General features: G+C 43.4%; 1 protein-coding gene across 1 annotated transcript in view; it reads left to right on the top strand.

The window, feature by feature from the left end:
• BAIAP2L1 (BAR/IMD domain containing adaptor protein 2 like 1) overlaps window positions 1-26131 on the top strand; it is a 104634-nt gene that overhangs the window by 27319 nt on the left and 51184 nt on the right. The window contains exons 2-3 of the mRNA XM_073543086.1: window positions 10221-10296; window positions 22971-23057. Coding sequence (XP_073399187.1) covers window positions 10221-10296; window positions 22971-23057 — 163 coding nt within the window. The remainder of the gene's footprint in view (window positions 1-10220; window positions 10297-22970; window positions 23058-26131) is intronic.

The following is a 26131-nucleotide window of genomic DNA, read 5'->3' as shown; positions in this document are numbered from 1 at the left end:
TTGAACCCCTCTCCATAATCTTTGAAAATTCTTGGAGAACAGGAGAAGTGCCAGAAGACTGGAGAAGAGCAAATGTTGTTCCTATCTTCAAAAAGGGGAAGAAGGTGGACCCAGGCAACTATAGGCCGGTGAGTCTGACTTCTATACCAGGAAAGATCTTTGAACAAATTATTAAACAACATGTATGTCAATACCTGGATAAGAATGAAGTGATTAAACAGAGTCAGCATGGGTTTCTAACTAATAAGTCATGTCAGACTAACTTAATTTCCTTCTATGACGGTATCACTGATTGGGTGGATCAAGGAAATGCTGTAGATATAGTATATCTTGACTTCAGCAAAGCATTTGACAAAGTCTCTCATACAATCCTTATTGAAAAAATGACTAAGTATGGAATGGACAAGGCAACTGTTAGGTGGATTCATAACTGGCTTAGTGATCGGACCCAAAGAGTGGTCGTAAATGGCTGCACATCCAGTTGGAAGAATGTCTCAAGTGGGGTACCACAGGGCTCTGTCCTGGGCCCTGTATTGTTCAACATCTTTATCAACGATTTAGATGAAGGAATTGAGGGTAAACTGATTAAATTTGCTGATGACACAAAGCTAGGAGGGATAGCTAATACTAGAGAAGAGAGAGAGAGGATTCAAAAAGATTTAAATAAACTGGAGAAGTGGGCAGCAACTAACAGAATGGTTTTTAACAGGGAGAAATGCAAAGTACTACATCTGGGCAATAAAAATGAAAAAAGCATATATAGAATGGGAGGAATAGGGCTAAGTGACAGCACATGTGAAAAAGACTTGGGTATACTAATAGATCACAGACTGAATATGAGTCAACAGTGTGATGCAGCAGCAAAAAAGGCAAATGCAATTCTAGGATGTATTAACAGAAGCATACAGTCTAGATCACGTGAAGTCATTATTTCCCTCTACTCCTCTTTGGTCAGACCTCATCTAGAATATTGTGTCCAGTTTTGGGCACCACATTTTAAAAAAGACATCAACAAACTGGAGCAAGTTCAGAAAAGAGCGACCAGAATGGTGACCGGTCTGCAAACCCTGTCTTATGAGGAAAGGTTGCAGGATTTGGGAATGTTTAGTTTGCAAAAGAGAAGACTGAGAGGAGACTTAATAGCTGTCTACAAATATCTAAAGGGCTGTCACATTGTAGAAGGATCAACTTTATTCTCATTTGCACAAGGAAAGACTAGAAGCAATGGGATGAAACTGAATGGGAAGAGACACAGATTAGATATTAGAAAAAACTTTTTGACAGTTAGAGTGATCAATGAGTGGAACAGGCTGCCACGAGAAGTGGTGAGTTCTCCTTCAATGGAAGTCTTCAAACAGAGGCTGGACAGACATCTGACTGGGATGATTTAGCGAATCCTGCTTTGAGCAGGGGGTTGGACCAGATGGCCCAGGAGGTCCCTTCCAACTCTACGATTCTATGATTCTATGATTGCTTATTGCGCGGCTCTCGCACTACAATAAAAGCCGTCTCGTTTTACCCCCTAGGCTCCTTTGAAGAGGAAGTCTGAGAGATCCCATTTTACTATTTTGCAAATATGTTGCATTCTTGATGTGGGGCCTCAAACATATTTGCATTGGGAGGATTTTCGGCTTGTGGTGGTGAAGTCTCGGTGCAAAGATCTTCAGCTGTTCCTATTTCAATAAGTGCGATCCTTTGACTCTGATAGAGAATGAGCACACAAATGTATGGAGAGGACGAGAGGGAAGAACTGTTGGCTGAAAGAGCTTTTTCAACGGAGCTGGAAAATCGTGAATTAAAGACCACCGTTTAAGATTTATGACTTTTTTTTTTTTTTTTTAATGCATTTTTTGGCACAGGTTTTGTAGCACCAAAAATGCAATATTTTGCTACAAACGCATTTTTTAATTAAAAACTCATCAAAACCACTCTGGAAAAAAGTGTTCAAAAAATTCATTAAAAAAAAAGCAGCAATAAAAAAAAAGCAGTTTATTCTTCCAAAATCACAGCAAAAAAATATATATGTTAGACTGGCAGTTGTTAGATGTGGATTTTTCAGCCCGAAAAATTCATGATAAAAAAAAAAAAAAAAAAAAGTTCTTTGTGAACAAAACCCTGCAGCATCTTTCAAAACCTGAACATATGCACGGCGAGTGGTTTTTCCTTAGAAACGCACGCGTTCATTTCTTTTTCGGATTCCGCCTGAAAAAGTCGTAGTGTAAACCATTTTTTTAAAGCTTTTTTTTTTTTAGATTCTTTTCACTATGTTTTTGGAGAGGAGACTGAGCAGAACCTCCCAAGTTTTTTTTAGGAGGATTTCATCTCGTTTATTTTGATCCAAGTCCTTCTCAATATACTCCGTCTGCACTTAGCTACTGAGCAAAAAACTTGGCGGAAGATATCCAAATCTCAAAAACTTTGAGTTTCTGCTCTGAAAGCGTGGTAAAAGGACCCCATGTGCTCATAGCCTAATAGGGTCTTTATATTAGGTTTTCGAAACTGTACAGCCCATTTTTAAGTTGAAAAAAAACCAAGATATATATATATATATATATATATTAGTTTTTGTCTTTTTGTTTTCCATAAGTCGGCCATTTGTGAACAGATGTCCTGTACGTATATTGATATATATACACAATGCTGTATAACACCTGTCCATATGTTTGTTTTTCCTATAGAAATGTTGGCGTGCTACTGAGCGGTGCTCTTGGTTCTCGCTGTACAGACCTCAGGCTGTGTGCCGATAGCGGGTTGAAAAATGCACTGGACTTTCCTCGCCCCTTCTGCCCTTCCTTTCACAATAATTCCGCATTCTGTATGTTTAACCCCGCAACCCAACATATATATCATGTGTGAATGTGAAAGAGCATTTTGTATCGGCCCCTTTTAGCTTTTTCGGGTAATATGATGCATAAGAGTCTAAGAATGTTAATGGTCACAGGTTGGGAGTTCCACGAGGTTAATCTAAAAATTTTCTTTTTTTTTTTAATGGCATCACATCTGTCTGTGAGCTGTTAGGCTGCAATACCAAACACGACCTGTACACGGGTATGGCACCGTTTCTATAAGTAAGCAGTCTTGTTTTTTTCTAAGACTGGCACTATATAGTAACTTTGGCCTAGACACGAGTCACATAGCCTAAAATCTCTGTGCATCTACATCAGCGTACCGCGACCACGGCAAGCAAGTCTGCAAAACAAATCCAATGCATCAGTGGCACAGGGCAATCCTTGGCAGTGTGGGTCATCCTAATCCCGGGCAACTTTGATAGTGACAGGATAGGGTACATTTAGTTTAGGTCTAAATCAATCCCAGGATCCAGGTAATGGCTGAGCTTAAAATGTGTGGTGGGTTTATCTGTAGACGTTTATGGAAATTCATGTGGCTTGGCTCTAATGATCTTGACTATCGATGAGCAAAAAGACTCATTGGACCTTGGTCTGAAGGCCACATCTGTAGTCCATGTCCACCGTGCACGGACCTTGCAAACCTTCAGTCGACTGAGATCCCCGGCTCCTCTCTTGGCCTGACACCGTGCCTACTAATCTGAAGAGGCGCTGGGAATGCCGGCAGGTAGGAGGAGAGTCGCCATGGCCGCAGGGGCTCTTTCTCAACTCCAGTGGTGACTTGCTAACTATTTTGTCCACTAAGCTCCCACATTGTAGAACTGATTTTTGCCTCCTACTAAGTTTAGTCGTTGTCCACTTGCAGAGGTATCTTTTGATTTATTTTCTGATTTGCGGCAGGTCCACCTGTGAATCCCCATTGTAGATTAGCTTTTCCATACAGAATCTGCCTTGCGGTGACTATTTTGCTGAAAGTCAGGGGATTTGATAAGGATTTTTGGATGTAATCCAGATCCGAATCCTTACCAGATCCTGAAGAGTGAAGGTATTCGAATTCTACGATTGTTCTTTTGGGTTAGTAGACATCTTCTCTGTTGAAAAGTGCCAGATTCCCTTTTCATATTTTTTTTTTTTCATGCTTGTGGGTTTGTGATGAATTAGAACAAAAAGAAAAAAATTCTTCTAGGCACTTAACATTGAAACCTCTAAAAGCAAGTCGTGGGCAAAAAGTAAGAAACAGATAGTAAGAGAGTATAATAAACTCCTGAGTATGAGGATAAAAATGCCAGGTATGATGAGGATGAGGAAAGGAATATGTAAGCAAAATTTATGGCTTCCCCTTTGCTCCCTTTTACGTTTATCTTGCGTCTTTAGAGAATTTTTAACTTTGTTTCAACCTAATTTAAGCATAATGCAAAGATCCTCAAGCTATATTGCCCTATGCGGTCCACAGCAACACATGCAAAGCTTCTGCTATACATTTTGTTCCCAAAGTGGTGATGTAGGTGGGCCTAATCACCCGAAAAATATGGTCAGGTGGGGGCCATAAGATTTCAAGAAGGTCTTGAATGCCAACAACTTATATTAGCTAATAGATGTTGATGAGGCTGATATACTACAAATCTATATCACAATGGCTGTGTAGTTATTTCTGAAGGTTTATGCTCACCTGGCCTGATTGACAGCTCCTCAGTGTGCCTCCTACCTGCTGAGAACTCTCACTGCTCAGGACAAGCTGCAGCTGTAAATTAGGCTGGGAGGGCAGAGCCTGAATACACTTGCACTCAGGAACGCTCTCATTTTTTAGCTGTACTCATAAAATGCCTATGATTATACAACCCTTCTGCTTTTTGTAATAAGTGCACCAGCCTCATCAGGTCTAGACATCTACTTCTGGTGACAGATCGGCACGAACATTTATTGACTGGAGAAGCCAGGAGGGTGGGAGGGGTCCATCTGGTTTCCGTTACTTTTGGGGACAAAAATAGTGCAGTATGCATCGTTTCTTTTGCCATTACCTACCCTGATAATAGTCGGTGGCGACCACCCATCACCCTTTTAATTTGTTGTGTGGCTTCTTCATGGCTTCCCTTACAAACTGAAGCCCGGTGCTATTGTGAACTTACCCTTTTAGCAAGATGGGTCCTACAGATGTATGTGACAAGTATACTTGGAGTTGTGCCGGCTTTGGAGATGGACATCTAGGTAAAGCATTGCACTTGTCCTTGCAGAGGTCACAAGAAACATTACTGGTCTAACAGATGAATCAAGGTCTGGTCATGGAGAAGGTTTTACTAGTTAGACATTTTCCAGCTTATCCAAGAAGTTCATGCATACAGTAAGATGGGTCCCTTCACAGTAAACTAACCGTATGCTACCTATACCCAGAGATCTTCTGTAACCTGTAGGGAAAATTTGCAGTGAGAGTAGTTTTCCTGCAGCGCTCCCAAAGGGGAAAGAAAGTATTACACGGGTCTCATTGAAGTCAAAGATCCCAAGTGTTCCACGGTGAGAGATGCTGATTGTAGGCCCTGTGCTCTATTAGAATAAGATCTTGAATAAGCAGACCTCTAAAATTTCCTAACTAAATGTGATTTCCCTGTTGGTGCAAGATGGTACAACAACGTGAAGAGCAGGAGGTTCTTCACAAAGCTTTGTCTCCATTTGAATGGACCACCCAAATTCCAATGTGGCCATGTTGCTTTCTTGACTAGCCTAAACGCCAAGCTTGAAGTGAATCTGTCACCCGACCTTAGCTACCCCATCCAATGTTAGGACAGAGATTCTGATGCCAGTGATGTATCACTTACCGGGCTTCTTGCTACAGCTTTGATAAAATCTGTTTTCTCTACTTCAAATCTATCAGTTCTCTGAATGCTGAGCTCTATATAACCCATCCCACACTACTGATTGGCAGCTTTCTGTGTACACTGTGCATAGGCAGAAAGCTTCCAATCAGTGATGGGGGGGTGGGGTTGTACAGAGCTCATGAATATGGAGGGCTATATTACATTTCAGCACATTTATTAGTCTTCTAGTGATCATCACAGTTTTATCAGCAGGATATTATCAAAACTACTGCAAGTAACCCAGTAAGTGAAACATCGCTGGTATTGGGGTCTCCGCCCCTACTTTAGGCTACTCTCACATTAGGTGGAGAAAACCTGGTGACGGATTCCCTTTATTTGACCAAGATAGATGTGGTTGGGCCTGTAGCAGGAGGCAACTTATAAGTATGTCTAGGCTAAAGATTACTAGGGTGGTATCAATCAAAATGAGCGTACGCCAACAACCAGAGCAAGACTGTGTTAGATGGTAATTCTACCGCTTAGCTGCTCTTACTGCAAAGAACCCTCTGCTATATTGATAAGTAAACCAGTGGACTTCATACTGTTTTGAAGATAAAAAAATCCACGACACGGCTTTACATTATCTTCTGTGCTATATGCAGAGACCAGTGGTTACAGTAAATACTTTCTATGTATAGAACCGGCGGAATGTAGTAGTCAAGACTCAAGATTGCCTTCTCGATACTCCACCGGGTGGTTGTAGACCACGCATACGACAATAATGAGGAAGTATTGCCTGCATTCCTTTAGATCCGGCAATTGCTCACCTGCATTTACATGTATTTCTTGTTTGCTACGTGTTCGGACACCTGCTCTATGTAGTCATACCACGAATGTCCTGACTCGTGGATCATCTAATTGGCCAACATTTTCATGTGTGGTCCTTTAGACCGTCAATGTCAAGTGGCTGAAGGACACATTGGATGAGTGTGTGTATGCCATGTTATACAGTTGTGGCCAAAAGTATTGACACCCCTGCAATTTTGTCAGATAATACTCAGTTTCTTCCTGAAAATGATTGCAATCACAAATTCTTTGGTATTATTATCTTCATGAATTTGTCTTAAATGAAAAAACACAAAAGAGAATGAAGCAAAAAGCAAAACATTGATCATTTCACACAAAATTCCAAAAATGGGCTAGACAAAAGTATTGGCACCCTCAGCCTAACACTTGGTTGCACAACCTTTAGCCAAAATAACTGCGACCAACCGCTTCCGGTAACCATCAATGAGTTTCTAACAATGCTCTGCTGGAATTTTAGACCGTTCTTCTTGGGCAAACTGCTCCAGGTCCCTGATATTTGACGGGTGCCTTCTCCAAACTGCCATTTTTAGATCTCTCCACAGGTGTTCTATGGGATTCAGGTCTGGACTCATTGCTGGCCACCTTAGAAGTCTCCAGTGCTTTCTCTCAAACCATTTTCTAGTGCTTTTTGAAGTGTGTTTTGGGATATTGTCCTGCTTGGAACACCCATGAACTCTGAGGGAGACCCAGCTTTCTCACACTGGGCCCTACATTATGCTGCAAAATTTGTTGGTAGTCTTCAGACTCCATAATGCCATGCACACGGTCAAGCAGTCCAGTGCCAGAGAGGCAGCAAAGCAACCCCAAAACATCAGGTAACCTCCGCCATGTTTGACTGTAGGGACTGTATTCTTTTCTTTGAATGCCTCTTTTTTTCTCCTGTAAACTCTATGTTGATGCCTTTGCCCAAAAAGCTCTACTTTTGTCTCATCTGACCAGAGAACATACTTCCAAAACGTTTTAGGCTTTTTCTGGTAAGTTTTGGCAAACTCCTGCCTGGCTTTTTTGTGTCTCTGGGTAAGAAGTGGGGTCTTCCTGGGTCTCCTACCATACGGTCCCTTTTCATTCGGACGCCGACGGATAGTACGGGTTGACACTGTTGTACCCTCGGACTGCAGGGCAGCTTGAACTTGTTTGGATGTTAGTCGAGGTTCTTTATCCAACATCCGCACAATCTTGCGTTGAAATCTCTTGTCAATGTTTCTTTTCCGTCCACATCTAGGGAGGTTAGCCACAGTGCCATGGGCTTTAAACTTCTTGATGACACTGCGCACGGTAGACACAGGAACATTCAGGTCTTTGGAGATGGACTTGTAGCCTTGAGATTGCTCATGCTTCCTCACAATTTGGTTTCTCAAGTCCTCAGACAGTTCTTTGGTCTTCTTTCTTTTCTCCATGCTCAAGGTGGTACACACAAGGACACAGGACAGAGGTTGAGTCAATTTTAATCCATGTCAACTGGCTGCAAGTGTGATTTAGTTATTGCCAACACCGGTTAGGTGCCACAGGTAAGTTACAGGTGCAGTTAATTACACAAATTAGAGAAGCATCACATGATTTTTCGAACAGTGCCAAAACTTTTGTCCACCCTCTTTTTTATGTTTGGTGTGGAATTATATCCAATTTGGCTTTAGGACAATTCTTTTAGTGGTTTTTCATTTAAGACAAATTAAATGAAGATAATAATAACAAAGAATTTGTGTTTGCAGTCATTTTCAGGAAGAAACTGAGTATTATCTGACAGAATTGCAGGGGTGTCAATACTTTTGGCCACAACTGTAGATGTGGTATGTGGAGGGGTATGGTCCACCACGTAGACTCCTAACCATGAGGTGCTTCCCATTGAGACTTTTTACTCTTCATTCGAGTGGTTTTCTGTGCTGCCATAGGCCATTTTAATGGTGTCCCAGCGTTTACTCCATTAGTTAATAATTCATAGTTTTAAGCTTTTATTAAAAGTATGTATGTACGTTAATGAAATGGTGTCAGCTGACAGGGGGTCAACCTTTGTTAAAGAAGGTCTCCACTTGCTCAGTTCCTACTTGCTAGAAGTCCTCACTGATCTCTAGGGACAACTTTTGTTAAGTATTTCATTTTCCTACTGCGCGACCACAGAGGGAACACAGCGTTACAATTTACATATTTATATAGCCCCTTCAGAGAGGAAGAGAACTTGATCTCTAGCACCAGCTCTCGGATGTAGCAATCATAAAAGTTAATAGTGACCCTTTAACGAGCTTTTCCACATCACTTAGGATAATACACTAAACTAGAAGCTCCATTTGCAGACACGTGTTTCTGGGTGTTTGCTTATCCTCAGCGCAAAGAAGGAAATCTGATTTGGCTAGATGAGAGACTTCTGACTGGGTTCTAAGGGGTGGACTTTTCTCCGTTTGGAGAGTGCCGAAACGATGCAAGGTGACTTTGTATGTTAAAATCAATGGGTTGTCTGTGTAATTCGGGACATGAAGAGTCCTAAAGAACGAAACACTCTTACCACCCAGTATCAGTAGGATTGAGGTCATCCTAGGCTCTATAATTGCGGTATAGACTTCTTCTATGGCACATGTAATGTCTAGCTTTAAATGGGCCTTAAAATAGTGATGACCTACCAGGATCTGATCTGGGAAGTCTTTATCTAGATCTGGTCAGCTCCTAGTCTCTTTGCCAGGAGCTGATGTCCAGTTCTCGGCAGCAGAGGTGTGCTGTTTACATCCGGGGCGATACTGGAGCTGTTAACAGTAGGGGTGCCGGATGGTTAGACTCCAACCAGTCTGATAGCGATGACTTGAGTTGGTGTGAATTTCTTCGCACATCCCATTCTATCGGCCTCGAAAGAGGTGTAAGACCACTGGACAAGGGACAGAGTGCCTCCTCTTACTTAGCAACGTCGGCAGATCTCCTTTTGACTAGCCGGCCTGGCTTGATGTGACATGTGTGACATTCCACAACGATGAATACTTAACCCTTCAACATCTTCTGTCGGGAGAGTCAAGACATCCCAATCCACATTGGATTGTCAGGCAATCCCGCTACTGTAAATTGGTAGCTTTGGTCAGCTTTGATTTGCAAGCCTTGCATCCGTCAAGATTAACTTTTTAGGCTTCGTGAAGGCCGTTGAATCAAATGGATTGTGAAAAATTAGAAAAAGTTGCTTTTTTTTACCCCAGAAATAGCGCCACTGCTCTCTGACTATGTCTGGTATTGCAGCTTAACATCACTTTTTTTTTTTTTTTTTTTTACAACGAAAAAACACAAAAATTGAGCATGGTTTGAGTTGGTACACATGCAGCATATAAATGCATGTTCACATGGCCAAAAAGCATACAAAACCTACAAAAGACAAAATGAAAAAAACCCTGCTGTAATTAAATAAGTAGTGGTTGGGACCCCGGTCCTTGTCTGCCCTTATTCACACAGACGTCAACTTTGACACATGATAAGGTTTTTAATATTTGACAGTGTAGGACCGCCCCGACCGCAGAGTCACCTTGTCGATGGTGGGACGGCTTTTATGCTATGTTTGATCAAATACAGTATTACTAAGAACTCTGTATGATTTAAATGCACTTTTGCTTTTTACTTATTTAATTACAGCAGGGTTTTTTTCATTTTGTCTTTTGTATGTTTTGTAATTTTTTTTGACAACTTAGTATGGAGAACAGTTATGTGCATTTTTGGACTTGTTCTCATGTACATTTCCTCTTTACTCTTACAGAATGTTATGGACCAATTCAACCCTGGGTTAAGAAACCTTGTTAATTTGGGAAAAAACTATGAAAAGGCCGTGTCTGGTAAGTCTACTTTAGTGCTACCAATGTTTTGTATTCAGATTATAGATGCTGAAGCTGATTTATATAGCAGCTAGCTTACTGCACCATTGGCAATATTGGAATAATTACATTTTTTTTTCTGAGAAGATCAGCACCTATAAGACATGTATATAATGAAAAGGTAACATAAAGACATGTTGATAATCCTTAGTGGGTTAAAAAGTAAGTAATATTAGAGACTGGCAGCAGTCAATCTCCAGCTGCAGCAAATTTGTCCCAACTAAAGGTTGAGAGGTAACACCTGCGAGACCCTCATGTATCAGCTGACCAGAGGGTCAGAATTGTGCACAACAGTCGTAAAGTGTGACTGTACCTGGTACTACAGTTCAGCACAATCAAGTAAATTGAGTCGAGAGTGTTAGAGCTGCAGTATATTGATCCTATATTGATGAATAATGTGCAATCATGTATTGATGGCCCAGTGCCGAGCCTATATTGATGGCCCAGTGCCACGCCTATATTGATGGCCCAGGGCCGGATTGGCCATCTGTCAATTCTGGCAAATGCCAGAAGGGCCTGCCTGGTCATGGGCCGCCTTGTCTGCCACATTGTTAACAGAATCGGTGTTCTCAAAATACCCATACTGTTAAGAGTTGTGATGAAACACAAAGTCACTGACTCCATCACTTACCCCAGCAGGCCGCAGGTATCATTAGAAACATTGTAAATCTTGCTTTCCTCTATCCAGGGTAATATTAGTAATGTATCCCATCTGGTGGGGACAGCATGGGCCTGTGTGATTTCAAATGCCATGGCTGAATTTCAGCCCCAGTCCGTACCTGGCCCCCGCCTATATTAATGGCCCAATGCCGAGCCTATATTAATGGCCCAATGCCGAGCTTATATTGATGGCCCAATGCTGAGCCTATATTGATGGCCCAATGCTGAGCCTATATTGATGGCCCAGTGCCGAGCCTATATTGATGGCCCAGTGCCGAGCCTATATTGATGGCCCAGTGCCGAGCCTATATTGATGGCCCAGTGCCGAGCCTATATTGATGGCCCAGTGCCGAGCCTATATTGATGGCCCAGTGCCGAGCCTATATTGATGGCCCAGTGCCGAGCCTATATTGATGGCCCAGTGCCGAGCCTATATTGATGGCCCAGTGCCGAGCCTATATTGATGGCCCAGTGCCGAGCCTATATTGATGGCCCAGTGCCGAGCCTATATTGATGGCCCAGTGCCGAGCCTATATTGATGGCCCAGTGCCGAGCCTATATTGATTCGTTGTTCCTAGAGATGGGGAAATCAATGTACAGAACCCTGATCCAGCTTCCACAGCAGTATTCCGTGGCTCCTGGTTCGGAGTCCAGCAAACTGCCTTCTAGCTGCTAGATTCCCCAGTGTCTCTTCTCATTAGTAGGCCCGGAGGGACTTCATCTTGCAACTTAACGCATGCTTGAAGTTTCACCGGACCTACTAATCAGAAGAGCTGCTTGGGTTACAAGCAGATATGAGGTGGCAAGCAAGGCTGCTGGATCAGGGTCCTATAAATCGATTACCAATCATAATTTAAACAATTATTACTGATCACGTATTGATCGCCTATTTCTGATCAGACATTGATGGCCTATAATAATAATAATCTTTATATAGCGCCAACATATTCCGCAGCGCTTTACAGTTTAACAGTTTCAAAACACAAGCCATAAGTAACAACGTTAACAATACAATAATTAAAGCAGAATAAGACGAAATAAGATGGCCCTGCTCGTGAGAGCTTACAATCTACAATGAGGTGAGGGAGATACAAAGTACAGGTGTTTATTTACAATTGTATATTTACAATGAAGTTCCAGCCATCTTGAGGGAGTGAAGGATGGATGGATATAGTGAATGGGCTACACACGCACACTTACACATAGAATGACTTTGATTAATGAACGTGATAAGCCACTCTGAACAAATGTGTTTTGAGGAGCGCCTAAAACTATGCAAATTGTGGTTAGTCCTAATTTCTTGGGGTAGAGCATTCCAGAGGATAGGAGCAGCACGGGAGAAGTCTTCGAGTCGGGAGTAGGAGGTACGGATTAGTGCAGAGGTTAGTCGAAAGTCGTTTGCAGAGCGCAGCGATCGGCTAGGCCGATAGACAGAAATGAGGGAGGAGATGTAGGGGGGTGCCGCACCATGGAGAGCTTTGTGGGTGAGAACAAGTACTTTGAATTGGATCCTATAATGAATGGGCAGCCAGTATAATGGCTGACGAAGAGAGGACACGTCCGAGTACCTATTAGCCAGATGGACAACCCTGGCTGCTGCATTAAGTATGGACTGGAGAGGGGATAGTCGAGTGACGGGGAGGCCAATTAATAGAGCGTTGCAGTAATCCAAGCGGGAGTGGATAAATGCTACAGTGAGGGTTTTTGTTGTTTCCATGGTGAGAAAAGGGCAGATTCTATAGATGTTCTTTAGGTGTAAGCGGCAAGAGTGTGCAAGAGATTGTATATGGGATGTGAAGGAGAGATTGGTGTCAAACAGAACGCCTAGACAGCGCGCCAGCTGCCGGGGTGTTATTGTGGTACCACCCACGGAGAGGGAAATGTCCGATTTAGGGAGGTTAGTAGATGGCGGGAGCAGAAGAAGTTCAGTTTTGGAGAGGTTGAGTTTCAGATAGAGAGTGGACATGATATTGGAGACTGCGGACAGACAGTCACTGGCGTTCTGTAGTACAGAGGGGGTAAGGTCGGGGGAAGACGTGTATAGTTGTGTGTCATCAGCATAAAGATGGTACTGAAAGCCAAATCTGCTGATGGTCTGTCCAATTGGGGCTGTGTAGAGAGAGAAGAGACCGGGGCCAAGGACTGAGCCCTGAGGTACCCCGACAGCAAGAGGAAGAGGAGATGAAGTGGAGCCAGAGAACAAAACACTGAAGGAGTGGTCAGAGAGATAGGAAGAGAACCAGGAGAGAGCAGTGTCCTTAACGCCTAGTGACTGGAGCCTAGAGAGTAGGAGATGGTGGTCAACAGTATCGAAAGCTGCAGATAGGTCAAGAAGAATGAGCAGAGAGTGGTCACCATTACGTTTTGCTGTCAGAAGGTCATTGGTCACTTTGCTGAGTGCAGTTTCAGTCGAATGTAGGGGGCGGAAGCCGGACTGTGAAGGGTCTAGAAGGAAGTGAGTGGAGAGGTAATGGGTAAAGCGGGAGTAAACTAGGCGCTCCAAAAGTTTAGAGATGAAGGGGAGATTGGAGACTGGTCTGTAGTTGTTTGTGCAGGATGGGTCGAGAGCGGGTTTCTTTACTAATGGAGTAATGATGGTGTGTTTTGAAGGAGGATGGGAAAATGTCCGAGGAGAGTGAGAGATTAAAGATTGTAGTTAGGTGGGTTGTGACAACTGGAGAGAGAGACTGGAGGAGATGTGAGGGAATGGGGTCGGTAGTACATGTAGTCGGACGAGAAGAAGAGAGTAGTCTGGAGACTTCTTCTGTGATGGGATCAAATGTGGAAAGTGAGCCAGGGGAGATGCAGGAAGGGATGGGAGTCATAGCACTTGGTGGTTGGGAGCAGATTTCCTGACGGATATTATCTATTGTTTCTGTAAAGTGGGAGGCCAGGTCATCAACACAAATGTCTGTGATAGGGGCTTGTGCTTTTGGCCTGAGGAGGGAGTGAAAAGTGTCAAAAAGTTTCTTGGGGTTGTTGGCTAGTGAGGAGATCAGGGTGGTGAAGTAGATCTCTTTGGTGAGGTGAAGGGCAGCGTTATAGGTTCTTAACATAAATTTGAAGTGGATGAAGTCTTCTGGTGTGCGGGTTTTTCGCCATAGATGTTCAGCACTCCTAGAGCATCGCTGGAGAAGTTGAGTTTGCGATGTGAGCCATGGCCGTTTAACTCTGTGCTTGGAGGTTCTGAGGGTGAGGGGAGCTACTTGGTCAAGGGTGCTTCTAAGAGTGTCGTTGTAGTGATGAACAGCCAGATCAGGACAGGAAAAAGAGGAGATTGGGGACAGTGATGAGTGTAGGGAGTCTGAAAGTGTCTTAGGGTTAATGACTTGTAGATTTCTCACTGTGTGGTAGGTAGGAGTGAGCTGGGGTGGGCGAGGATTTGTGAGCGTGAAGGCTATATCATCTATTGATGATTTATACATGAGATGGTCTCTTACCGAGCATACATTAATGACATATTATTGATCATGTATGGATGGCCTACGCTAATGTAAGATCCTGGAAAACCACTGTACTCGTTATTAGAAGTGGTAAGCTCGTTGTTAGTCTCTTTTGAAGAATCACAATCAGTTGATCTAGCCCCGGCTTACCTAGAGCCGTAATGACCTGTGACTAAGGCTCTTCCTCTGTGCTTTGCATATCTGTCAGGTATTGCAGTATGATATTGTGTATGTGGAACATCCAATTTTCATATTTTTGCTTATGGTTTAGGCCTTAACCCCAGCTCTACTTCACAATCAGCATAGCAACATTTCAGGAACAGAAAAATATTTAAAGCAAATAAGATAAATGTAAAAACAAAAAAAAGGAATACTAAGGCGAGCATCTGGAATAAAATAAGGGCAAAAACTGGCCTCATTTGACCTGGCTACAGGTGCTCTATAACCCCTTAATGACCGAAGCTTTTTCCGGTGTTAGGTTTTTGTTTATCGCTCCCCTTCTTCCCAGAGCCATAACTTTATTTTTCCGTCTATATGGCCATGTGAGGGCTTATTTTTTGCGGGTCGAGTTGTACCTTTGAACGACATCATTGGCTTTAGCATGTTGGGTACTAGAAAACGGGAAAAAAATTCCAAGTGCGGTGAAATTGCCAAAAAAGTGCAATCCCACACTTGTTTTTTGCTTGGCTCTTTTGCTAGGTTCACTAAATGCTAAAACTGAGCTGCCATTATGATTTTCCAGGTCATTATGAGTTCATAGACACCAAACATGTCTAGGTTCTTTTTTTTTTATCTAAGTGGTAAAAAAAAATTCCAAATTTTGCTAGACAAAAAAAAACAAATTGCCCCATTTTCCAAGACCCGTGGCATCTCCATTTTTCGTAATCTGGGGTCGGGTGAGGGCTTATTTTTTGTGCGCCGAGATTACATTTTTAATTATACCACTTTTGTGCAGATATGTTCTTTTGATCGCCCGTTATTGCATTTTACTGCAATGTTGCGGCGACCAAAAAAAAAAGGAATTCTTGCGTTTCGATTTTTTTTTTTTTTTTTTCTCGCTACGCCATATAGCGATCAGGTTAATCCTTTTTTTTTATTGATCGGGCGAATCTGAACGCGTCGATACCTAACATATGTATGTATGTTTTTGTTTTGTTTTTTGAATGGGGCGAAAGGGGGGTGATTTAAACTTTTTTTTTTTTTTTCATGTTTTTTACATTTTTAAAACTTTTTTTTTTTTTTTTTACTTTTGCATGCCTCAATAGTCTCCATGGGAGGCTAGAAGCTGCCACAACTAGATCGCTTCTGCTACATACTGGCGCTGCTCAAATCGCCTGTATGTAGTAGAATTACTGCAATGCTCTGAGCGCTCATAACAATCCGGCATCCACAAATATAGCGGTCTCAAGGAGACCTCTGGTTGTTTTGCCAATGCACCGATGACCCCCAATCATTTGACCGGGGTCAGCGGTGTACGTATTTCTGACCCGATGGCCAGAAGTGCACGTTAAATGCCATTGTCGACGTTTGACAGTGGCATTTAACTAAATAATAGGCCTGGGTGAATCGCGATTCCACCCGCGCCTATTGCCAGCACATGTCAGCTGTTCGAAACAGCTGACATGTCCCTGCTTTGATGCGGGCTCACTGCCAGAGCCCTCATCAAAGTGGGGGTACTGCCATTGGATGTAGTATTCCATCCAATGGCAGTAAGGGGTTAAAGGGGTTCTTCTGTCTTAGATACTTATGCCTTAATTTACTGATTGGTGCTAGTCCAAGAGGTGGGATAATGGATGCTCTGTAATTCCTATTTACTGATTCACAGTGCTCTTAATGGACAAAAAGGACAGCAATCATCAAAATTGATACTGATTAAATCAGGTTTTTGTGTTTTTTTTATTCATTTTTTTTGGCTTTTTTTTGTTATATATAAATCACAATTTGCGTTAAGAATAAATGAAAGTCTTGCAATTTTCACACTGACTCCTAGAGCTTTTTTTATACTCTTTCTTCCTGTTGTAGGAAACAACACATGTACCTAACCACAATGGCCAGATTCCAACCCTATTCTTTGTATTGATGTGTCTAATGTGTGCGCGCTCAAAGGTCATTGTGAAGGGTGTTAGAGCAAGGTCAGATGTGACTTCAGGTATTTTGACTGGTGGATCCTGTGTTATCAACTGTGTATAGAGGTTTGACTTGTCATTGTAATCCTGCCTGTGGTAAGATAATTCCTCTAATGACAATATACATGAGTCGAATAATCACCTGTAGCCAATTTGGATATTGCAAGATTAATAAAGATCGTGAAATTAAAATATGAAAAAGGTAAAATATTTTAAAAAATATATACCGTATGTAACACAAAAGTCTAATTTAAGAAAGGTCGCTTTCGGATAAAAGCTTCCCTTTAAAATTAGAGTTGGGACCTGGATTTATTTATCGAGCAGTTCTGATGTATCTTAAGGGTAATTCATAAATGCCCCCGACAGGAAATCCCTTTTAAAGAAGACTCCAGTGATCATTAGATCTAGGTGCATGTAGGGTTATTGCTGACACTAATGGTCCAAGTAATGTCTCTTTTACAAGGCAGACTGCTATCCTAACCGGGCGCCTCTGGTCTTCAACCATGATAAGAGTGTCCTGATAACAAGAAATTTTTGTATATATGTGGTTTACAAGCGTTCATTAAAACATGATAACGTTTGCTTGATAGGCAAATTCATTTTATTTAGACATCTCCACCCAGGACATGCTAAAAAGTGTTATCAAAAGACAAGGTCTCTTGGCTTAGGCTGTCTCCCTGCCAAATTAAAGGAGCGGACGTTGGAATTCCGACAACTGGATCCTTCTCTCCCGAAGTCATCTGCCTCGGGAGAGTCATGATGCCCCTGTACACGTTAGACTATAGTCCAATCCTGACGTATTCTAATGTGTATGGGGGCCTTAAGACCGGCCTTCACCCTGGTGGATACCTGTTATATGAACATTCGGCCAACTGCTATCTCTTTCCACCCTTCCACGAACATGTCCATTCTGCATGGCCGAGCATGCTTGTGATCTCAGTAGAAGTGCTACCAGAGACATCTAGCGGCAGCTTATCTCACAGAAAGCAGAAGGATCAGGCAGTGAAGATCCTGTTGCCTGATCCTTATCTCCCTTAAGGTCTGCTTCAGAAGCGAAAGAAATCGGGAGAGCCCCATACTCCATAAATTATTGGTCAGACCGATGAATATAGGACAACCGCATCACATGGCATGCCTTCTAAAGCTGGCGCAAGGCTGGATGTAGAAAAAAAAGAAGATTCCCCTTTAGACCCAAAACTTGTGTGCAAAACGGAAAGAGCTTAATAAAGCCGCTCTGCATAATTGATGGCATCCTGTGCTCTCGGATAGGTAGCGGCATGAAATGTGATGTGCGGTATCAAGTACCGAAGGCACGCGCTACGCATAGATTAAGTGTACACAGCTTCTCGCCAGGACTTTCTAAAATAACCATCTACAGATCCTTATAGTCTGGGTGCTCTTTAGGAGAATTTCGCTTATTTTCTTAAACTTACACAATTTAGAGAAATGGGACGTTTTTAGATTTTTAGGACTATGAATTTTAATTGTGATCTTTACTGAATGTTCCAAAACGTCAAGCTAGCACTTTCCATGTACCAGCGAGATCACTGCAGATTTTCATTCCAAGATTCAGCCACAGATGAAATATTGCTTAACCATGATAAAAAAACATTGATAAAGCTTATACACTATAAGGAGAAAAGTATTGGAACACCTCCACGTTTCACCTTCAGGAGCTTTCTGACACCCCATCCTAAATCCATAGTCATTAATATGGAGTCTGGTACCTCCAGTTTCCACTCTTCTGGGAAGGCTTTGTAGGAGATTTTTGGAGTGGAGGTGTCTGTGGGAATTTTTGCTCAATAGTTTAGATCAACATTTGTGAGTTTGGACACTGGTGGATGACTATGAGAGGGCCAGACTCACAATCTCCGTTCTAGTTCTTCCCAAAGGTATTAGATAGGGTTGAGGTCGGGACTCTGTGCAGTTGGTCATGTTTTTCCACATCAAGGTCACCCATTGGTGCTTTTGTGAAACAAAAGGACCTTCCTCAAGCTATTCCCATTAAATTGGAAGCATTAATTTGCCTAAAATGTCTTGGTAAGGATTGATTTCCTTTCACTGGAACTACAGGGTGTATAATTGGTGGAGAAAGGTTGAACTTGATGAACCTAGGTTTTTTTCAACCTATGTGACTGTGTGACCACCCTTTGCCTTCATCCCTTCTTGTAGATACTTGTACGCAGTTGTTGAAGAAACTCGGCATGAGGTTTCTCCAAACGTCTTTGAGAACTAACCACAGATCCTTTGTGGATGTTGGCTTTTGCGAATCCTTCCGTCTCTTCATGTACCTCCAGCCTCTCCATAATGTTGAGATCAGGGCTCTGTAGGACCCTATCACTACTTCCAGGACATTCCTTGTTCTTTAAGCTGAAGAGACTCCTTAATGACATTGTCTGTATGATTGGGATCGTTGTCCTACTGCAGATTAAATTTGCAGCCAGTCAGACATCTCCCTCGTTCTACTGCTTAAAATAAGTACTGTATCTGCCTGTGTTTCTCAGCATTTTGGTCAATGTTAATCCTCACCATATCCCCCAACTCCATTTGCTGAAATGCAGCACCAAATGATCAATTACCCTCCACCATGCGACAGTATTGCCTGCAGACCCTCATTATTGTAACACCGTCCATCCCTTCATCGAACAAGGTGCCTTTTGATATAACCAAATATTTCACATTTTAACTTTGTCCTGATCATCTGCTTCCAAGTTTCCTCACCCCAGTTTCTATGTTGTTGTGCATAGTTGAGTCACTTGCCCTTGTTTCTGTGTCGAAGGTATGGTTTTTGACCGCAATTTTTTGGTGAAGATCACTTGTGGCCAGACTTCTCTGAACAGTAGTTTCCTTGGCCAACCACTGCGTCTACGGTCCTTCATACGCACCCCATTCTCTGTTTTCTTGCATAGTTGAGTCACTTGCCCTTGTTTCCATGTCCAAGGTATGGTTTTTGACCCCAAATTTTCAGTGAAGATCACTTCTGGCCTGACTTATTTGACCGCAGTTTCTATGGCCAATCATTGCGTCTACAGTCCTCAACATTGCATATTTCCTGATGTCCTCAACGTTGAGAAATACTTGCAGATGCATCTCGATCATGTAGTATCGTCAGCGAGGCATACAGGACATAAAGCTAATGTCCTTTACGGGAACCCTAGACTGCCACCATGTCTGTATAGCAACCTTTCTCTACGTTCTAACAAGCCCTAGGTTTACATATTCTACGCTTCTCGGCATGCCATGCTTGGTTATATGTAAATGTCTCATCGGTCAGAGCACCTAGACAGACCACATTTATTTTTTCACCTGTAATTCTGGATGTATTCCCAAATTTTGAGCATGCAGGTTTGCAATTATATGTGCTAAACACAAATGATATATTTTACATAAAGAATACATATGAGTCAGAAAAATGCTTTACATAGCCTGGATCTATCCCAATGAGTGCGCCACAGATCACATTACTGACCACACGGCTGCAACTGTTGTGGATTATTGAAAAGTTATTTGTCCATGGTGACAATATGATTGTATGGATATCTCATCCATTGGCCTGAAAGTTTTTGAATATATGTACTGTAGGTTGTCCTATTGGAGCTGAATTCTGCCAACTCGAATAACTATACGCCCTTCTTTACCAGCGAGGAAGAATTCTTTATGGAGGAAGCTTGAGTTTTGAGAGTTTTTTCCAGCTTTAGAAATTTTTCAGCTTTTTCTTTGATTGCCTAGTTTGAAACAAATTCCTTCAGGATCCACTGCAATAAACTGACATTCCCCTTTTTTCGCCACCAGGTGTGCTTTCAATACGTCTTCAGGAAAAAAAAAAGCCTAAAACCTTCTTATATGAACAACAAAGTGGATTTCCCCATAGGAAAAAAAAAAAAAAAGCAAGCGTTATCCAAGTGTTTTTGAGGATAATTTTGGAGCTGGTCTGCGTAAAAAAACAAAAACTTTTGTAGCCTCACACTGTTAATGTTGGGAATTTATCTTAACATCCAAGGTAGTGCACTCCAGAGAATTGGTGCAGCACAAGAAAATTCTTCTAGACAGGAATGGGATGTAGATTTTACAGCTTGCATTAGCTTTAAATAAGAAAATATTATATATTTTTTTTCTCATGGAATTATTTTCCTGGAGGCCTTTTTCATCTTTGAACAAGATATCTTCACATGTATTGGATTAGCTATTGTCATTTTGAAGCCCAAGGCACATGATTGACTATAGCCCCACAATGGCTGCCTGTTGTGCTTAGATACAATTGCAAAACTATGGCAGGAAAATGCCAAAAATGCCGCCTTTTAAGGCCTGTTTCACACTTCCGTTTTCTGGTGTCAAAGTGTTGATAAACGGATCCATTACATATTTGGAAAAAACTGATACACTGGATCCGTTTTTTTGACGGATCCGTCACAGCAGTTAGTGTAGGAAGAGAGAGAGAACAGATTTTGGGGTTAAATTTATGGAAGGGAAATTCTTCTGGGCATGCTCAGTATGGAAAAACGAAATCCGTCAACGGATTCCGTTCTGCAACGGATCCGCCGCCCATAGGCGTCCATTATACCAGACGACGGACGGCGATGGATCCGTCACCAGCCGTCTTTTCGACGCAGACAAAAAAACGTTCCTAGAGACGTTTTTTCTGGCTGACGGACGCCAATTTTATGATGGATCCGTCGCACGACGGACCCAACGGAAGGCCATCCGTCACAATCCGCCGCCAATACAAGTCTATGGGGGGAAAAAGACAGATCCGCCAGGCAAATCCGTCAGATCCGTTTTTTTCCCTAAACGGCGGATTTTGACTGACGCCAAAAAACGGAAGTGTGAAACAGGCCTAACATGGTCCCCAATGTTGAGTCCTCCGTGGATCTCCAGAACGGCAGAAGCCAGGTAGAATGAAAACTTTGAGGATGGGCTTCTGTTCTTTAAACCTAATCCTTGAAGCCTGGGCCCAATGTATAGCCCATCTATCATTCAGATTCCTTGTGTTCAAGAGTTTTTCACTTTCTTAGGGCTAGACTCGAGATGTTCTGGTTCACGGTGTAGTCCGCTCGGTTGATCTCTCCTTCATGCTTCACGTGCGGGGGGGGGGGGCTGTGACTCATCCAGTACATGACTGCTGAGCGGAGCAATCCTCAGCAGATTATTGAGATGTCGCGTTGTAATGGCCCCTTTTTAATATATCTAGAGAATGTTAACATTTATAGGCAATCTCCTTAAAAAAAAAAAAAAAAAAAAGAACAAGTCCAATTTTTTTTTTATTTCTAGGAATTTCTATGGGCTGTTTCTAGTATTGCTGTTAAATCACCAATTCACATGTTAAATGGTTATTCCCAAAATATTAAGTGATTCCTCATCCATATGACAGGCGATACATTACTGGTCGCCAGTGGAACAAACCACGTTTTTCAGAGAACTGGGCTCAACAGAACCCCATCCTGAAAAGAGTGGAGGTGTGCTTCCTCAACCTCCACCATTTTCGGCAGTCCCATAAGCATTGAATGAAGGCGAGTGCTGCTCTCGGCTATTTCCAGCACTCCTATAGAAATTCGATGGTGTGGTCGGCAAAGTACCAAATGGGAATCTGCAGAACTGGGCTCCAAGCACCAATCTCATTATCAGACCCTCAATGATCAGTAAGTAACCCCTCAACCACAGGATAGGGGATAACTTACTACCCGAGGTATGACCTTTTAAGTCTGGATGTAACGTATATCAAATCTACTAAATGTTCTTGAATCAAGCAAGTTTTCTTACTATTGGCCTAGGGGTCCCACCACCACCGATCATAATTCCATTGCTTGTTCTAGTGTTATCCTATGACATTTGATATGAATTTTGTTAGGCCTATTTCTAGCCAAAAATGAGAACCCATCATCTATATACAAGTCATCTACCGCCGTTCACATGCACTGAACAAACGATATGTGGGGACTGCAAAATCGCTAATACAATCATTCTGTCCAGCAGTGGAGCCTCTAACACGGGGCAATGTGCTGCCGACAGTCGTAATTTAGTGGCCCATATAAACCCTTGATGTAGGTGTCGGGAACATTCCCCGTGCATACACTGTAAACTGAGCATGATCGTTGCCCGGGTCGTGATGACACAGCAGCCTGAGACTACCCTCTCCAGGATCGTCGATCCCGCCTTGCTGAAGGCCGCACGCCGACCCTTGATTTCTGCTGTATGACTGTTCTCCTTCCACTTCTGAGGACTCTTATCGGCCCCCATGATGATGGCTTCTCACCTGGCACTGAGCAGCCACAGTTATGGCCAGTTTGTAGCTATGAATCCTTACTGGAATAGTCCTGGATTCATTACTAGAAGTAATTTGTACATTGAACATGGTCAGGAATTGATATTTTGGATCCAGTCTGACTTACTCTGCATTTTTTCCTTGCAGCAATGGTACAAGCAGGAAGAGCTTATTATGACGGAGTGGCCAAGATAGGAGAAATGTCCAGAGTCTCTCCGGTCTCTAAGGATCTAGGTAAGTCATTGTTGTGAGGACTCTTGCCCATGCACATGTAGCGTTCGTGTAAGTCGGAAAGGGACCTGTTGGGTGATCGTACTTGCTGCGTGTCTTCTAAACTCAAGTTCCGGAAGAAACCTAACCATATCCATCCGTAGGCTTGCGCTATTCGCTACATAGGCTTGCCACGATTCACTCCGTAGGCTTGCCACGATTCACTCCGTAGGCTTGCGCTATTCACTCTGTAGGCTTGCTAAGATTCACTCTGTAGGCTTGCTACGATTCGCTCCGTAGGCTTGCTACGGTTCGCTCCGTAGGCTTGTTACGGTTCGCTCCGTAGGCTTGCTACGGTTCGCTCCGTAGGCTTGCTACGGTTCGCTCCGTAGGCTTGCTACGGTTCGCTCCGTAGGCTTGCTACGGTTCGCTCCGTAGGCTTGCTACGGTTCGCTCCGTAGGCTTGCTACGGTTCGCTCCGTAGGCTTGTTACGGTTCGCTCCGTAGGCTTGTTACGGTTCGCTCCGTAGGCTTGCTACGGTTCGCTCCGTAGGCTTGTTACGGTTCGCTCCGTAGGCTTGTTACGGTTCGCTCCGTAGGCTTGTTACGGTTCGCTCCGTAGGCTTGTTACGGTTCGCTCCGTAGGCTTGTTACGGTTCGCTCCGTAGGCTTGTTACGGTTCGCTCCGTAGGCTTGTTACGGTTCGCTCCGTAGGCTTGCTACGGTTCCCTCCGTAGGCTTGCTACGGTTCCCTCCGTAGGCTTGCTACGGTTCCCTCCGTAGGCTTGTTATGGTTCGCTCCGTAGGCTTGTTATGGTTCGCTCCGTAGGCTTGTTACGGTTCGCTCCGTAGGCTTCATGATGGGTAAACACTTTTAAAGTAGAGCCGTCAACATATTTGACCCTAAACCACTATATACGGGGCTGGAAAGACATTTCATGTCCTATCAATGTACAGCAGCAGTAAAAAAAGAATACCATATAAAAAAACACGTATGTAAAATAATTTCCAAGTGTCCGCAGAGTGTTTTTTTTTTTCCAGCAGGCAAGAGTCCTGCGATTTCGACATTAACCACTCCCTGGACTTGATTGACATCTGTTTGCTGAAAATAGTGGATGATACAGAAGCCATAATGAATTGAGATCGCAGGACGCTTGCCAGCTGGGGAAAAAAAAAAGTCCAGCAGACACTTGTAAAGTAACTTGCAAATGGCACCTTTTTATAATAATAAATTTTATTTCTATAGCGCCGACATATTCCGCAGCACTTTACATTTCAGAGGGAACATGTACAGACGATAGACATTACAGTGGGTCTCCCTCCCAGGGCTGTGGGGTACTTGGTACCGGGCCGGTATCGGTGGGATGTGTCACAGCAGCGGTGACCCGGAGCGTGACCCTGGGCGCCCAAGTAATAGGAAGATGTGAATGGTGGAATGTAGTTAGATGAATAGTTCGTGACGCCACCTGTGGTGCTCGGCAAGAGAGGTGTTAAGCCGACGCTGCATGCAGATCCGCTGGGACTGATGGTATGGTGCAGCAAAGATGTAAAAGCTCCCCACAGGTGAAGCTATAGTCCCAGGGCAGTGTAGATGTGGTTGGCACGGGGATGTAGCGGTGCCAGAAAGGTAGGAAGCAGACAAGACACAGCGGGGTGCAGTTTCTGTACCTTTACTTGATAGCTGCAGTCCAGGGTTCTGATTACAGATGGTACCGGAGCAGGCTAGCCTGGAAGTAATTCAGGGATTCTCTCTCAGCAGATGGGCTGTGCAGTCTCCTTCCTAGCGCTCATTTGAGGGATCTCCAGTACTGAGTTACACTGAAGTTCCTCCTGTCAGATGTTCCCAAGAACTCTACTTGTACGACAGGCAACGGTAGCCTGTTCCAGGGATTCCTCACTTCTAAGTCCTGGCTCACTATCGGTGTTGCTGTTGTGCCCTCAAGTCTTAGATGGGAGTATTGCATTTACAGCCTTCAGTAGTAGAAGAGGAGTACCTCTGGTGTCTGCTGTGGGACCATCAGTGTCCATACAGCCGTGGAGACCAGGCTCCAGTTAATGCGCTCTAACCGGAGAAGAGCTCTTCCTCTCAGCACTCCTTCCACACGTCTGCACACTTCACCCTCCGCAGACTAACTCCTCACTCCTTCCTCTTGGCCCTCAGAGAGCACTCCTCCCCTTAATTCCGGTTCAGAGTTCCCCCTGCTGGCCTGGAGTGGAACTGTGTTGCATGCATAGATTGACTGCGAGAGAGACCCGTCATTGCCTCCAAGCCTGGCATTACCCTCCCTGGAGGAAGGCAAAGCCACTGTGGCGACCTTACTCCTGGGGGCGCCACAACAGCATAACAATAATCACATAGATCATAACAAATACCAAGAGGAATGAGAGCCCTGCTCGCAAGCTTACAATCTATGAGGGAAAAAAGGGAGACACGAAAGGTGGGTGGTAACAGTTGCCCTGATTGTATGGACCAGCCATAGTGTTAAGTGTGTAACAGTACAGACACAGAGGGCTGATGGATGCATAAAGCATGTGGGAACAAGATGCAGGGAACCTGGTTATGGTAAAACTTTTGGCTGTGCCACACTGGGATAGATTAGGCTAATGTGTTGAGGCGGTAGGCCAGTCTGAATAAATGCGTTTTCAGGACACGCTTAAAATTGTGGGGATTGGGGACTAATCGTATTGACCTGGGAAGTGCCTTCCAAAGTATTGGCGCAGCACGTGTAAAGTCTTGGAGACGGGAGTGGGAGGTTCTGATTATTGAGGATGCTAACCTCAGGTCATCAGTAAAACGGAGGGCGCGGGTAGGGTGATATACTGAAACTAGGGAGGAGATGTAGGGTGGTGCTGAGCCATGGAGAGCTTTGTGGGTGAGGGTAATAAGTTTGTACTGGATTCTGGAGTGGATGGGTAGCCAGTGTAATGACTGGCACAAGGTAGAGGCATCGGTGTAGCGATTGGTGAGGAATATGATCCTGGCTGCAGCATTCAAGACAGATTGGAGAGGGGAGAGTTTGGTAAGAGGGAGACCGATTAGAAGGGAGTTAAAATAGTCGAGACGAGAATGAATAAGAGAAACGGTAAGAGTTTTTGCG

The sequence above is a fragment of the Dendrobates tinctorius genome, unplaced genomic scaffold, assembly GCF_039654945.1.
Source record: "Dendrobates tinctorius isolate UK_male_01 unplaced genomic scaffold, ASM3965494v1 ptg000129l, whole genome shotgun sequence".
NCBI lineage: Eukaryota > Metazoa > Chordata > Amphibia > Anura > Dendrobatidae > Dendrobates > Dendrobates tinctorius.
This window is presented reverse-complemented; position numbering and strand designations above follow the sequence as displayed.